This window comes from Drosophila navojoa, chromosome 4 (assembly GCF_054131105.1).
Source record: "Drosophila navojoa isolate 15081-1374.11 chromosome 4, UAZ_NAV_1.0, whole genome shotgun sequence".
NCBI classification, from domain to species: Eukaryota; Metazoa; Arthropoda; class Insecta; order Diptera; family Drosophilidae; genus Drosophila; species Drosophila navojoa.
The window spans coordinates 22373496-22388454 of record NC_142892.1 but is presented as its reverse complement, the minus strand read 5'-3'; the positions used below and the strand labels follow the sequence as shown (position 1 = coordinate 22388454).

The following is a 14959-nucleotide window of genomic DNA, read 5'->3' as shown; positions in this document are numbered from 1 at the left end:
GTGTCTCGCTACCGTTTGCTACGAGCGAAAGCAAAGAGATGGGCCTGGCGATAAGCTGCCGTAATCAAATGTTAAACGGTACTTTAGCATGGCTGCAAAGGGGCGCAACAATTTGTTGTGGAACATCAAACTGGCGCCAGGGCCGAGCGACAGCCGCCACATCCACTTGACTGGCAGTCGCAGTCGCAGTCGCAGTCGCAGTCGCAGTCACCTTTTGCTGTGTGCATTGCCACTTGTCCTGGGAACAGTGGGATGACAAAAATGACGACGACGGCGTCATTGTCGGCATCATCTCACAGGCGAGTCATAAAAATGATCACACTTTGTGCCAAGGGATGCTGCTGCTCTGATGTTGTTGTTGTCGTTGTTGCTGCTGCTGCTGCTGCTGCGAACAATAGGCACAAAAGATGCGCACTTTATGGCCGAACGATGAGCGACAGCTAACAACCGACCGCCGACTGTTTCCGACTGTCTATCGGGCATTTTGGATATTATTGTTAAGATTATTGTATGTTTGTGGGTCGGCTCTACAATTTATTTTTATTGTCTAGACTCTATACAAAAAAAAAAAAAAAAAAAAACAAACGAGCAGACAAAAAACCGCAACGGTCAACCGGAACATCTGAGGTCCTGTCCGATATAAAACTGTCTATCAATATGCATAAAATAGATGACTGTAAATGGAAACCGAAACTCCTTCTGTTATCCAACGAAGAAATCCGCAGTCCGAGTCATTAGCCAGCTGAATATCCGGTCATTTGACTAGCTTTGCAGAAGCCAGGCTCAGCATTTCCGCACTAAGTGCACTTCCTATCTCTAGCTCTGACTCAGGCAATTAGTGTTCCTGTACAGTAGTCACGGGCCAGACGGATTTGCGTCATTAGCGTCGTCGCGCAACGATTTCATTCTCGGTTTTCATTGCCTGCTCCCGGGAAAATCCAGGGAAATTTGAGCATTCATTCACTAATTGCTGCCCCTTGGCTTTCAATTTACCATATTTTGTTTCGCAATGCGCTTAGCGCCCTAAGATAAACATCAGAGCGAAGCTTACGTTTTGCACATGAATCAGACATATAGATTTATTGTTGCTGTTGCTTTGGATTTTGGTTTTAAATGTTTTACATACACATAACTTATAAAATATGCGAATTCATCACACTCAAGCCACGTTTTATACGGTATAACTCTTAAATCTTATCGTAATTTATATTTAGCTATATGATTTATGTATTCCATGTTATTAATTCAGTTTCGTATTCTGTTGTTTTGTGTATTTGTCGTTAGTTTACTATAATTTGTTGTTTATCACAGCTATAAGTTTAAACATATACATATACAGATATACATATATATTTTATAATTGAATTGCATTATTTTGTTTCTTTTTTTTATGTATGTTTTATAAAATACCAACATATGCTCAAGCACATACAGAAACTCACATACATGTACACTTACGCAATTGCAAGAAACTTACAGGTATAAAAATTCAACATAAAAAATGTTGATAAAAATATAAAAAGTAGGGCCTTTCGATTAGAATAAATATTTAACAACATTTCAGCAAGAATCTCGGACCGCGAACAATGAGAATACAATAGATAATAATAGATATAACACCCATGACTCCAACCTGTAGTCTCCAATACATAACTGATATGTAGCTCCACCTCCAGAAGCAGCTTTAGGATAGCTCAAAGCCAGTGTTGCTGCTGACGGCATAGCGCAGTTTGTCCCGCAGCGTTGACTTCTTCTGATAGTTGGGCAGCTTCAGCAGATTGAAGCACGTAGAAGAGGTAGGCAGCCTATTGAGCGGATCCTTCTTACGTATCGTGAAGAAGCCACGTATAACGCTTCCAATGGTGTCTCCCGTATCCTCATCATCGCCCACCTCAACGCAACGTATGGAAAACGGCGGCTCAAGGTGTGCAAAGCCCAACAGTGGAGGCTTGGAGCAACTCGTAACGAACTGTAAAGGTGATTGTTTATAACAAATTTTCACAAACATATATGGTTTAGCGTACCTTAAGGAATAGTTTGCGCTCCTCCTCCGTGAAGTCTTTGGCCAATATATCCCACAGCCAGCCGACAACGCGATGGGAGTCATGAAAGCCTCCGTAATACTGCGTATGCTTACGCAAATCTTTCAGATCCAACGGCACTGTATCGCCCGAAATCAGACGCTGTAGTTCCGGCGGAGAAAATAGCGACAACCACTCGGGGTTGACAATGCTGCGAAAGCCACGATTGAATGCCTGTGTTTGTTCCCGAATTTGGGTGTTCATATGGAAATAGGCCATGTAGTGGATGTAGACCAGCTTGTTGTGATCGTTGACAACACGTGCCTTGCCACCCGGATGCAGTTCGTGTGTGACTATCTTCCCCATGACATCCTGATCCACAGAGAAAGTCAAGTTTAGGTCGGCCACATCCTGCTTGTAGTGCTTAATAAAGGTAAGGCTGCGATAGAGCTCGTTGTCGAGCGAGGGCAGCTCGTCCATGCAAGAGTAGAGGGCTTGCTGGGTTTGGCCCAGCAGCTGGGAAAGAAAGAACGAAGCGAATGGCACATCCACGACGATGCCCTCGTAAACCGCCTTGCCAAGCATTCGGCCCACAAATTCGAACAGCTGCAAATGATTGTCTTGCACATACGATATTGGCGATGGATATAGCCGCTGATCCGAGGTGGTTTTGAATAAATTCAATGACGGATCAAATACTTTCTTTATTGTTTCCTCCAGGAACTCTTTGAAAACGCCATCCTGATCAATGCCCGCTTCGTGCAGGCCCTGCTGATTGATAAAGCGTACTCGAATCACCCCCTTCAGTGCATGTGTCGGCTGAGCGGCCAGCTGACGATAGCCATCCTCAACAATCCGCTCCCGGTGTATGACAATCAGCGCTGATCGCGGCGAAGCACACGCACTCTCCGTCAGTCCCATCACAGCTTTCTCATTCTGCACGAACTTTCTGAACAGCTTGACGCGATCTTCGTGCGGTATGATGTGGGGCATTTTGGCCAGCAATAGCATTGCGTTACGCTTGGCCTTCTCCAGATCATTAATGAAAGTCGACGGCTTGATCTCCGGTATGAGCCAGTGATTGGCGGGGGTGAAGGGCCGTCGACAGTCACGACGATATAGACAAAGCAACAGTGTGTGAAGCGAAACAAATACGGGATTATTTACAACGTTTCTGGAGCCTTTTAAAAGATATCGAATTAATAGAGTAACACTTTAAAAGAAGTTCCTCTAGCCATACCCATAATATTATCATTGATCAGCTTGTATAGTATATTATTTAGAAAATACGTAAGCATAACGTAGTCATTAAGCCGAAAGGGATTCTGCTCGGTATACATCTCATACTCGTCCAGAATGCTGTTATGCAAAGAATGTTAAATTAGCCGCAATTATAATTTATAATCATTCATAAAACTCACGTCACATAGTGCGTCATGCAGTCACAAAAGAGCATCAGCATGGCTATCTGTGGCTTTTGTGTCGATGTCTCGCATCGCAAAAGGTCCAGATATTCCTTCATGCCGCAGTTGGGTCCCACTGAGGTTAGCAATAACCAAATGTCGTACAAAACATTGTCATTATAGCAAATACCCGTCAGAATATCCAACTTCATCTGGGAGAGTGTGCTTAATGCTGCATAATACATTGCACAAATACGCGACACCTGAACGACATCGCTATTGTGCAGTTTACGCCATTGTGCCTTCGGTTGCTTGCCAGCGGCTGTGGCCAAAAGGCCACTGCCCCTTGTGGAGCTGCGTTCGAGCGCTCGACGCAGCAAATTGCTTGTTGATGGCTGCTGCGGTGAGTGAAACTCGATTCGTTCGTAGTTTTCGTTGATTCCCTTTAGCAAGTCTCCCAGCAACAACTTAATGCATCGATGATCCCACAGCATGTGGAACTGTTTCTTAATGAGTGCCACATTCTGATTTTGAGCCGGCTCTGCGCAGGGTGTGTGCCAGCCTAGCAGCTCGTGCCACTGGGTGAACACGCCCTTCGTGGTCACTGTATTAGGTATTAGTTCCAGCAGCGATGTGGCGGTCTCCTACAACAATAGCAGAAATATATTAACAAATCAAATATACTAAATTGAAGCCATTTCTACTCACAGTCAGCAACGGATAGGCTAATTTCTTGGCCTCTGCTAAATTTTCTATATTGAACAAATTTACAATGTTGCCCAAAAAAGCCAGCGTTTTGGTGCCCGACATGCTCGAAGCGAACTCCTCGAACCACTGCAAGTCCTCCGATATGCCAACAGCACGCTTTAGCAACGACAACGAGCTGAACTGCTCAACGCACTGCGGAACGCTCTGATGCAAGTGATAAATTAACGCTGGCACTGAAAGTATTTCGCTTAGAAATTGTGAAAGCAAATTGCGACTGAAATCTCCATCTATCAACGGCCGCAGACAGAGCGTGATTATGGCCACAAGCGTCACTGGTTTGACGGACAATTCTTCGCGTGCGGTTCCTTTAAGCAGTATAATCTGCAAATGTGGGAATAGCAATTAATGATTATATATTATAATTGAGCTACGGCAAATTAAGGCTTTATCGTAGCTATATCTAGGCGCTTACATTTCGGATATACTTACGCGCATGGTCTTATAGAATCCCTGATGCACCAAGTGTCCCTGTATGTTACAACAGATCTTCTGCATAGCTGGCTGCAGCCGCTCAAATTGGGCATTTCGCAATATAGCCCAAGACTTGGGCGCAGTGAACACAATAAGAGTGTGTAAGAACAGAGCAAGCGATATACTGTCTGCATGATTCTCTGGCTTCAGCTCTGGCAGCAACTGCATGCAATTGTCCAATAGCTGTTTTATGTGTCCTATCCACGGTAAACTGCGATCCTTGTGCAAGCACAACGCGGCATAGGATATTTTTGGATTGTCAGCTTCCATTGCGCGGATCATATAGCGGCAAATGCGTTCCAGGCGTTCTCGCATACGCCCATCGTTTTTATCCAATTTGATTTGTGTTAGATAGCGACGCAGCACAGGATATACATTAAGAGCGGGCTGCAGCTCTGTATCCTTTTCCTCCTGTTCGCCCCCATGACCACTCATAAATAAGGTGTCGAAGTCGTTGCTGTGATTTTAAGAATGTGCTTAAATTAAAAATATTTTTATATGGGTATATTCTTACATTATGCATTTCTGATATTTTCTGCGGGCAGCGAATCCTTTAAGAGTAGCTTGCAACAAAATTGCAGCCTCTTCCCGCCTCTTCTCAAGGGCGCGCTCCTCCCTCGCAGCTTTTGTGTGTTCCAAAAAGTTGTTTTTATATGACTCCGTTTGTGCAAACATTTTGTATACAAATATGTTATGTGGTTTTGTTACTTTTTTCTAGATAGGAGTAGCTAAAATGCTGTTTTCCTTATTGTAATGTGATTTCGATGGGTTATATTGCGCAGCAATTGAACAATCTACAGCTTAAGCTTTTTATTTTAATGTGCATTGCATTTTCAGCTTGCAGTAGCACTCAATTTTCCAATAACTATTTTTCATTTTCCTTTGCCACTGTAAATTTTATGTGAACAAGTTGAGCTGAAGAAATATTCTAACAAGGTGGCAACATTATTATGAAGAAATAACGATGAATTTATCATCGATAGCATGGTGCTGTTGGTTTAGTAATTACCAACATTTTTTAATTGCAGTTACTTAAGAATGCCATCATTACACATTTTTCTTAATTATTACATTATAAGTAAATTTTAAAAAGTTAACGAGATATGCGATGATACCAGATGTTATGTATATCGAATTAGAAATCAGTTTGCGAGATAGTTCTTGTGAACCAGTTCGCTCCGAGCCGTCTTAAGTTTATTTGTCATCTCCATGTCCAGCAGCACTTTCTACGAGCGAGAACGTCGTCGCGTTTGCGGGAATAAATAATTAATTAACTGTAAAAATATAGTAAAAATTTGCACAAAAATAATGCCTACAACTGCGAGCGGATACAGTTGTGTACAGTTTTATTTCGTTTCATCTCAAAATGTGTTGCGTGCACGCGCAAATATGTCGTGGTGATGCCAGAGTCAGCTAAAAAAGGCGATGTAGTATGATTTTGCAAGACGTTGAAAATCAGAGAATAACAAAGCCAAGTCAAGGTGAAAATTATACAAAAATTAATGGATGCGTGATCCGATAGCATATGCATATCAAATTAACGAAATATGCTCGTATTTCATATATTGGAACGATCAAAACTGTGTGAAAATAATTTCAAGGTTTGCAGCGCTAGCAAGCGAATAGAAAGCAAAAGGTAATTGAAAAATAGAACGATTTTGGCACAAGCGCAGAGCGCAGTGTATAGTCTATGACTATGTTATTGTGTTGTTAAAGTTTTGTCTATGAATGGGTGGGTGGGGCGTGATTTTGGGGGCAGCTGGTTGTCGCAGCAGCAAAACAAAACAGCGAGCGTGTTTGTCGCTTATGTGTGGATGGTCGACAGAAGCACTTGCCCAAAACGGAACGGAAAGTGTGTGCAATTGAAAAGAAGCGACATGAAAACAATTGTGCTGCGCTCTGACTACCGAAAGCAAACACAACAACAACAGAAGCAGAGGCAATGCGAAGAAGAAGCAAAAGAAGAGTGCAAATGCCTGCCTGCCTTTGCTGTTGCTGCTTTGTAATCTCATGTAATTTGCCGCAATTTTTACTTGTATATTCTGGCTGTTTCCGTATTGCGTATGGTTGTGTGTGTGAGCGCGCTTTGCTTTGGGGTCGGTAGGTCGTTTTGTAGCGCGCGACATATTGTCGCTTGCATTCCGCTACATTCGCAGGCATACAAACACATTCACTAGCACACTCAGACGGGTGAGCATTTACGTACATATGTAGATGTATGTGTAAGTGTTTACAATATATTGCGAAGCTCTCCCCCGCTGTCGGCGTAGAGCGACAGCAGAAGCTGCAGTAGCAGCATTGCATGTTCCTTCGGCTGTCAGAAAAAGGCGCGCACGTTCGGCCCGCTTTGCGCTGCTGTGGCTGAGACTTAGTTTTATAGGCTCCACCATTTTTAAAAACGCCAGCTACATAAGCTGACGCCACTGACGCCAGCGTCAGCTTCAGCGCCAGCGCCAATCAACGTCATTCTCTCGGCTGCTGCTGATGCTCTGGTTTTGCCTCTAGGGTTGTCCGCAGCCATTGCCATCCTCAGTGCTGCTCCCCATAGCGTGCCCGCTGCATCAATTATAGGCCGTGCCGCCTGCCTGGCTTCGTTTCGTTAAATCCTCATTTCTGTTTGTGTTTATTCGAGTGCAGATAATCAAATTTATATTGTGCATGCAAAACACACAAATACGCGAAAAGAAAATGCTAAGCGAATGCGATCGCTGCTGGCTACATATGAAACACCGCACAATTGTGAGTACCACAGTATTGTTGATTCATGTGCCTGTGTGTGTATTTTATTTCTGTAAATATGTATCGTTTATTGAACTTTGACTAATTGTGGGTGCCTGTGCAATATACAGCAACTATGGTACTGACACATAACCTCAAACTTTGAAACTGTTACTTAGCAAGGCATGCCTAGATACCGTTACATGGCAGCGCGGCATGTAATAATATACATATATACATATGTATGTATGTGTATTTATTAGGTTTGATTTAGCTTTAATATCATACACAAGTAATCGTGTGCTGCAATTAAACAAAAATGTGAAATCCCACCTTAAAAAAAAATTAATAAAAATAAAAGTAAAAAAAAAAAAAAACAGTAAATTCCACTTGACCGCTCTTTAATACTGTAATTGAGACCGTTATGTTTTAATGCTTGCTCATGTGCACACATACATAGCGAGCATATTCATACATGTAGGTATGTACATTGACACAGCTGCATTGCCGAGAGAGCTTTAAAATTGTAACAGTACACAACAACTACAACAACAGCAATGAAAAGAAAAAATCGAAGAAAGTCGCTAGCGAAACAACTACAACATCTACTGTAACAAGCTTTATTATACCCGTTCGAAATGAGCACAACGTATAAAAGAAGAAAATACAAATGAAATAAAATAAAGCGCAACAAAATTAAATGAAAAGTGTAAATCACAAAAGCCCTGCCCTAACCACACTTATTCTAAATCTTTCCGTGGCCGCTCGCCTCCGTCCTCCCGCGCGCCTTTATATTAAAGCTAGACACGCTTTAACCTAATAGGTAAATAATGATTTTGAAAAATTTGATGTCTAGTATTATTATTGATTTATCGCCGCTGCGAACGCCACCATCACCGCCGCGAAGCTCCAAGCAAAGGTGTTATGTACCAAACTCGTTATTTATTTATTTATTTTTCTGATAAGAGCCACCCCGAAGGTGCCGCCCGACGTCCAATTGACGGACAGACGGACGGGCAAACGGTCGTTCGGAACGGGCTACAATGAATGCTAATTTTTTCCTTTTTCACATTTAATCATAATTTTTATTTTCGCCGTCGTGTATTTGTCAGGTTGCAATTTCTTGTTATTGTCGCCGCATTTGTAAATTTAATAAATTAGCAAAAAATTGATTTGATTAACTTTGAATGTTGTCGGCGGCGTCGTCGTCGTCGGCGTCGACATAGTCGCTTGACATCTATTATCGCCCGAAATGGGAGCAAAAACAGCAATAGCACCAGCTAAAGAGGGGTAAAAATTGCTTCCATTGGTGACGTGATTTGTGCTGATCACGTGGCTCCAAATCACATTAATCCCATGCTCTCCTTATTATTTTTGTAGAGAATTTGATCGGAGCTTCTATTTCAATACTATTCTATATATATAAATATTAATATTTTGTATATATTTTTTTGATTTTGTATCTAAATAAAAAATATAAAAATGAAATATGTATGTATATGTATATACCAATTTATTTAAATGAAATATATATAAATATATACATAATCGCTTTCATTTTTGCATTTAATTGATCTAATCAATAATAATAAACTAGTAGATTTGTATTTAAATTTTTATAATTTATTTCATGATGTTTTGTTTATATGTGTATATTTATTTAAAGGTGCATAAATTCATATACCTTCACTTACGTATTACGATTTTCTTTTCCCATTACAGTACTGGCAACTGAACGAAATAAGCAACACACTTTAAACTAAAACTGATTGTAATATTAACTAAGAGATCAACACGATAATATTAATTGAGTAATTGAAGAAGTGCAGATACAACGATATGAAGTACACAGCAGGAACAGACAACGCGCTGCCCACTGGCAGCAGCAGCAACAGCAACAGCAGCGCTGACCCTCAAAATGCATTAAATGAATTGCAATCAGGTGTCACAGCCACACAACAACAACTGCAGGAGCAACAACTCGCAGCAACGACAAGTTGCGGCCTAAGCACGGCCGCCGCTTCAAATCCCAACATAAACCCAAGTCCAAATCCTAGCAACAGCAACCAAATTGATACCAATGCTGCTAACAACAGCGGCACAACCCCAGCAACTGCAACATCGACAGCGACAACGGCAACGGCAACTGTAGCGGCAAGCAATGCTTTATTCTGCGAGCAGGTGACGACAGTGACGAATCTGTTCGAGAAGTGGAACGATTGTGAGCGCACAGTGGTCATGTATGCACTGCTGAAGCGACTGCGCTATCCCAGCCTCAAGTTTCTACAGTATTCCATAGACAACAATCTGACACAGAATCTGGGCACCTGCCAGTCGACTCTGAACAGCGTCGTCATTGACATCAATGCGAATAATCCAGCCTACTTGCAGAATCTGTTGAGTGCGTACAAAGCGTGTCAGCCCAATGATTTAGCTGAGGGCATGTCGTCCTCCTCGTCGGACAAGGACTCGATGCACTGCTATGGCAGCGACTTTCAGATAACCAGCAGCACAAATGCCGCCCAGCTGAGCGGCGATGAGCGCAAATTGTGCGCACGCAAGGAGGATATCCTGCATGAGGTGCTCAACATGTTGCCACTGCTGAAACCGGGGAACGAGGAGGCCAAACAGACCTACATGATGCTGATACCGCTTGCTGTGAAGGACACCGCTCAGCAGCTGGTGCCCACGGAGCTGGTGCAGCAGATCTTCTCCTATATGCTTATACATCCCGCCATCGGCAGCGATGATCGACGCTCGCTGAATGTGTGGCTTCGTCACCTCGAGGACTACATACAGGCGAACAAGCGCAGCAGTTTCTTTGTGCAGCCTGATCCGCTTCAGCTGCAGCTGCAAATGGCCACGGGCACCATTTCGGACAGCTCCTCGTCGTCCTCCTCATCGCTGGGCAACTTGACGCGCAACGTGGATTGGCAAACGATTGCGCCGCCCAGCAGACACCACAGCAAACAGCTGCCCAGGCAACCTGGGGAATGGCGGGGCAGCGTGAGCGGCTCCTGTGGCTCGATCAATCCACTCTGTGATAATTTAAATGGTATTACACTGAACGAATTAGCATCTAGTCAGAATAGCTTAGGGCTCTCCCTGGGCAGCAACTCGTCCCTGGTCAATGGCGTAGTTGCTGGCGCCGCGGCGGGCTCCATCATTGGCCTTGGCGGCAACGAAGACCATGACACCTCCTTCAGCAAGAATGGCACCGAAATCCTTGACTTTGAGCCACTGCACAGTGACGACGTTGGCAACGGAACTGCCGAGACAAGCGGCGTATGCAGCGCCAGCATTAGCCAACAACAGGTAGGTGAACAGCTCGGACTTAAGAGAGCAGAACTAATATTCGCAACACCTGCGTTTAAAGGTCGAAAATAATGAACACACTTCCTAACAATGACTAACAAAATATAATTAGAATAAATACAAAGTATATCTCGAACAGATATTCGATATTTATCAACTCGAAAGCTAATAGAATATTTGTATACATCTTTATTGGCAGACTCCTTCGCAAGCTGCTGCAATTCTTCCGCAGCTGCTGCAGCCACCTCCGCCGCCTCCCCCGCACCAGCTGGCATACTCCTCCATACTAATGGGATATGTGGGCGATCAGTTTGGTGATGTCAATCGCTGGAGCCTGGACAGCAAGATTGCAGCGCTGAAGACACGGCGCTCCAACAGCCTGACCACTCAAACGATCTCCAGCTGCTCGTCAAACTCATCGAACTCGTCTGTGATTACGGTTAACGACAACTGCTCCAACTCGACGGAGAATTTGGCTCAGTTTGCGAACAAACCGCGCAGCTTCTCGCTGTCCATTGAGCATCATCGCGCCAACAGTACACTGCCGAACAGCACCTCGGACACCCGCCTCGATGACTTCAAGCCCAGCTACATTAAGTTCCAGACGCGCAATGTGGGAATGTCTGGAATCGGCCTGTGGCTGAAGTCGCTCCGGCTGCACAAGTACATTGAGCTGTTCAAGAATATGACCTACGAGGAGATGCTGCAAATTAGCGAGGAGTTTCTACAGAGTGTGGGTGTGACAAAGGGCGCGTCTCACAAGTTGGCGCTGTGCATTGAGAAGCTGAAGGAGCGCTCGCACATTCTCAGCAGGGTGGAGCAGGAGCTGCACACGGGTCAGATGAAGATAAGCACCGCTATCGAGGAGCTCACCAACATTGTGCTGACGCCCATGAAGCCACTGGAATCGAATTCTGGCGAGGACAACATTGGGTTGCGTTTCCTTAAAGTGATCGACTTGGTTAGCAATGCATTGCAACAGGATCCCTACTGCGTACCGGATGAGGAAACACTGGGAGTATTCATGTGGATACTGGACCGTTCCATACACAACGAGGCATTTGTGAATCATGCCAATCAATTGAAGGAGCTCAAGTTTAAGTTGTCCAAGATCAAGATGTCCATGGTGCCCAAGCTTCATCATGTGAAGACAACGAGTGCCACAACCAGTAATATGAATAAGCCCAGGTAAAACGCATAATCTATCCTGTAATACCCATCTAATATACATTATCCTGTCTGCTTAGGTGGAACGGCAAGGGTCGTAAATGTGATCCCAAAAATGGCAGTAACGATCGCATCAATCATCGCAAGAACTCAAATGATATGCTGAACTTTTCGCTGAACTGTTTGCAGCATCCCATTCAGCATCATCAGCAGCAGCAGCAGCAACAACAACAACAACAACAACAACAACAACAGCAACAACAGCAGCAATTTGACTATAACGGCGGGTATCAGACGCAGCAGTACAAGAGCTCCTCGTATCCCAACTTTATGAATAATCCCCAGCAACAACAACAACAGCAGCAGCAGCAGCAACAACCACCGCCGAAGCATCATTCTCAGCATGCACAGCAAATGCAGCAGATGTTGCAGCAGCATGCCCAACATTTTCCAGCGTTGCCGCAGCAGACGCCGCCGCCTCATCACAGACGCTCGCTGAATAATCTAATTGTCGTCGCAGGCGGGCCGCAGCAGCCTCAGCAAATGATCTTTAAGCCCGGCCAAGGGATTCTTACCAACAGCAACAACAACAATGACAATCTGCAGCAACAGCAGCAGCAGCAGCGCAAGCCCAGCTTGAATGGCCTCACCACTGGGTCCAATTTAATTTCAACTGTGGAGCAGCAGCCAAAGAAAACGATGGCCGCTGTGGTAATGGTTAGTAATGCGAATCAAACTGAATCCAGCCAGCAGCAGCAGCAACAGCAGCAGCCACCGCAAATATTAATCAGCAGCAACAATAATAATAGCAATAACAATAACAGCAGCAACAACAATAATAACAACAACAATAATTTATTGAACAACAATTCGATTAATCATCAGCAATTGCAACTGCTGGCGGCTGCTGCTGCCGCCGCTGCCGTAGGTAATGGCGGCTGTTTGTGTCCCGGTGATGGTTGTGGCGATGACGTCGTTGCCTGTAGCGCAATATGCAACAACAATAATAATAACAATAACAATAATAATTTTACTAATAACAATAACAACAACAACAATAGAGATCACTGCCTGTCTCAGCCGCAGCTTATTAACTTAAGCATGGCCTCGCTTAAGGAAGGCTTCAATATGCCGCCGCATGATTACAAATTGAATGACTTTAAGAGCTTGGAGCAGCTGGAGACGCTCTGCCGCCAAATGACTGAGCAGGCAATGAATTAGGCTGTTGGCAATTAATGTGTTTGAAATGTTTTTTAAACTCAATGTTAAATTGTTGTGTCTGTCTGTTTGTTTGTGTGAGCGTGTGTGTGCGAGTCTGTGTGTATATTGTAGCCGAAAATGTTTTACCGTGTTTTGTAATCGTTTTTAGTTCTGTAAGATATTGAAAAGTTTGTTTAAATATTAAGTTTATCTTCTGTATCTAATGTTAGGGTATTTGTGCGTGTGTGTATGTGTTTGAATTTGTTTGTTAAATGAAGCGACCGCTGTGTAAGTCTGGAGCTACTGCAACCAAAGTAAAACGGCTGGCCGTTCTAAACTGACAGGGTCTAGCTGGCAGATAATTCCCCTCCTCAAAAGCCATTGGCGCAGCTAGAGCACAGCTTCAGAAACGACTCAGAGGCGCAGTTGTAAACGCTGCCAATGTTATTAATATTTAAGTTGAATATGTCAAAATGTAGTTCCAACTAATCGCAAACAGCAACAACCCAAGCAAAAACCAGCATCCAAAGCCAACAACAACAACTTTCTCTCTATAGGAAAATTTGGCCAAATTTGATCAACACTTTACGCTATTTTGACGGCTGCACCCGCTAATACAGACGTCGACGACGAAATCGCATACAATATATATGTATAAATATAATTATTCATATATATGTGCATGCATATGTTAATAAATTATATATTGAACTCTGCATCGTGACCATGAGACTGACTAAGATTATTATATTCGCAACTATGTAAAAACTAGAAAAGCTGGAATAATGAAACACGTTTGAAGCTACACACGAGACACACAACATACGCGAATCAAAAACGTTGCTTGCTGAAAGTCACATAATGAACTATAGATATATATATAAATATATACAAACAAAATATATAAACAAATATATACACATATTTATTTTAAATTTAAAGGAACATAATTGCTGAAAACAAAACTGTAAACTGTAATTGTAAACACTTAAAGAAATTTTCTTAAGTTCGAGTTGTAATGAAACGCAAAAGTGGTTTAGGAGCATATTAAGTAAGCTAATGCAACACATACTGTATTTTGTATAAGTAGTAAGAATGTAAGCCAAAAACATACACATGTTGTTGGGCATTGTGTTGCATATATTGCGTATATGTATGTATGTATGCATATATACAAATATTAAATATGTTTTGTTTTGCTTTTAGGCTTACTGAATTGTTCAATTGTAAACATTGTGCTGTATATTACGGTAATGATGGCAATCGATTATGTTATGTTATTTTAAATTGTTTTGATAATCGCTTTATATGTTGATATATGTATATATGCATATTTGTCAAATGTCGATCGAGAATGCTTTGTAACTAAGCTTAAGCTAAGTCTAAAAAACGAGAATGGACCGCTGTAGGCCATAGAAAATTATAAGAACATTTAAACAAATTGTTAGCTTAAATTAAAAATTGTGTGTGAAAACTGAACGAAATGCATGAGAATTGCAGGATTGTATATATATATATATATATATGGCTGATGCTTGACAAACAAATACAAAACAAATTGATTTTTATTTCAATTATAAAATACAACATCCACACAATACACCCACCCACACACACACACACAAACATAAACACATCAACCAAAAAAATAAAAGAAAATGTTCTGTTGAAGCTTGAACATATTATATATAAACAAAATTGATAGCCATAGCAAAGTTCAAAATACAAAAAAAAAAAAACAAAAAAAAAAAAATAAAACGGTTTAATAAGTAAAAGTTCAACTATTAAAAATATTGTGCATAAAGTCAAGTTAATAAATAGTTAATAAATCGAGTCAAGGAAGATAGAGGTCCGGCGCAGACATAGAACGAATTATCAAATGTGAACATTCAGAGT

The 14959-nt window shown here is 42.4% G+C and overlaps 2 protein-coding genes across 4 annotated transcripts; one reads left to right on the top strand and one right to left on the bottom strand.

Annotated features, from left to right (window-relative positions):
• Positions 1 to 1047: 1047 nt before the first annotated feature.
• Positions 1048 to 5610, bottom strand: LOC108651950 (ubiquitin-protein ligase E3B). Its single transcript, XM_018101898.3, has 7 exons — positions 5178 to 5610; positions 4622 to 5120; positions 4133 to 4513; positions 3443 to 4068; positions 3262 to 3380; positions 2025 to 3202; positions 1048 to 1969 (listed from the first exon to the last, which is right to left on the bottom strand). The coding sequence occupies exons 1-7, from the start codon at positions 5336 to 5338 to the stop codon at positions 1685 to 1687; spliced, it is 3249 nt and encodes a 1082-aa protein (XP_017957387.1). The 5' UTR covers positions 5339 to 5610; the 3' UTR covers positions 1048 to 1684.
• A 237-nt stretch (positions 5611 to 5847) lies between these two features.
• smg (sterile alpha motif domain containing protein 4 smaug) lies at positions 5848 to 14697 on the top strand. 3 transcript variants are annotated; one of them, XM_018101897.3, is made up of 5 exons: positions 6953 to 7402; positions 9104 to 10696; positions 10896 to 11884; positions 11944 to 12580; positions 13621 to 14697. In XM_018101897.3, the coding sequence occupies exons 2-5, from the start codon at positions 9221 to 9223 to the stop codon at positions 13660 to 13662; spliced, it is 3144 nt and encodes a 1047-aa protein (XP_017957386.1). In that variant the 5' UTR covers positions 6953 to 7402; positions 9104 to 9220; the 3' UTR covers positions 13663 to 14697. The 3 variants fall into 3 exon arrangements, with proteins under 3 accessions (XP_017957385.1, XP_017957384.1, XP_017957386.1); XM_018101896.3 differs by lacking the exons at positions 6953 to 7402; positions 13621 to 14697 and adding an exon at positions 5848 to 6299 and having other exon boundaries at positions 11944 to 13527; XM_018101895.3 differs by lacking the exon at positions 13621 to 14697 and having other exon boundaries at positions 6949 to 7402; positions 11944 to 13527.
• The last annotated feature ends 262 nt before the right edge of the window (positions 14698 to 14959 follow it).

What these genes read in the sequence shown, in the direction of transcription:
- LOC108651950 (XM_018101898.3), bottom strand. Translation starts at nt 5,338, where the DNA reads ATGTTTGCACAAACGGAGTCATATAAAAACAACTTTTTGGAACACACA. An exon ending in TAGCCTATCCGTTGCTGACT is followed by an intron (nt 4,069 to 4,132) that starts GTGAGTAGAAAT and finishes CTATTGTTGTAG; the next exon opens with GAGACCGCCACATCGCTGCT. An exon ending in TGCATGACGCACTATGTGAC is followed by an intron (nt 3,381 to 3,442) that starts GTGAGTTTTATG and finishes TTTGCATAACAG; the next exon opens with CATTCTGGACGAGTATGAGA.
- smg (XM_018101896.3), top strand. Translation starts at nt 9,221, where the DNA reads ATGAAGTACACAGCAGGAACAGACAACGCGCTGCCCACTGGCAGCAGC. An exon ending in CCAGCATTAGCCAACAACAG is followed by an intron (nt 10,697 to 10,895) that starts GTAGGTGAACAG and finishes CTTTATTGGCAG; the next exon opens with ACTCCTTCGCAAGCTGCTGC. An exon ending in AGTAATATGAATAAGCCCAG is followed by an intron (nt 11,885 to 11,943) that starts GTAAAACGCATA and finishes CTGTCTGCTTAG; the next exon opens with GTGGAACGGCAAGGGTCGTA.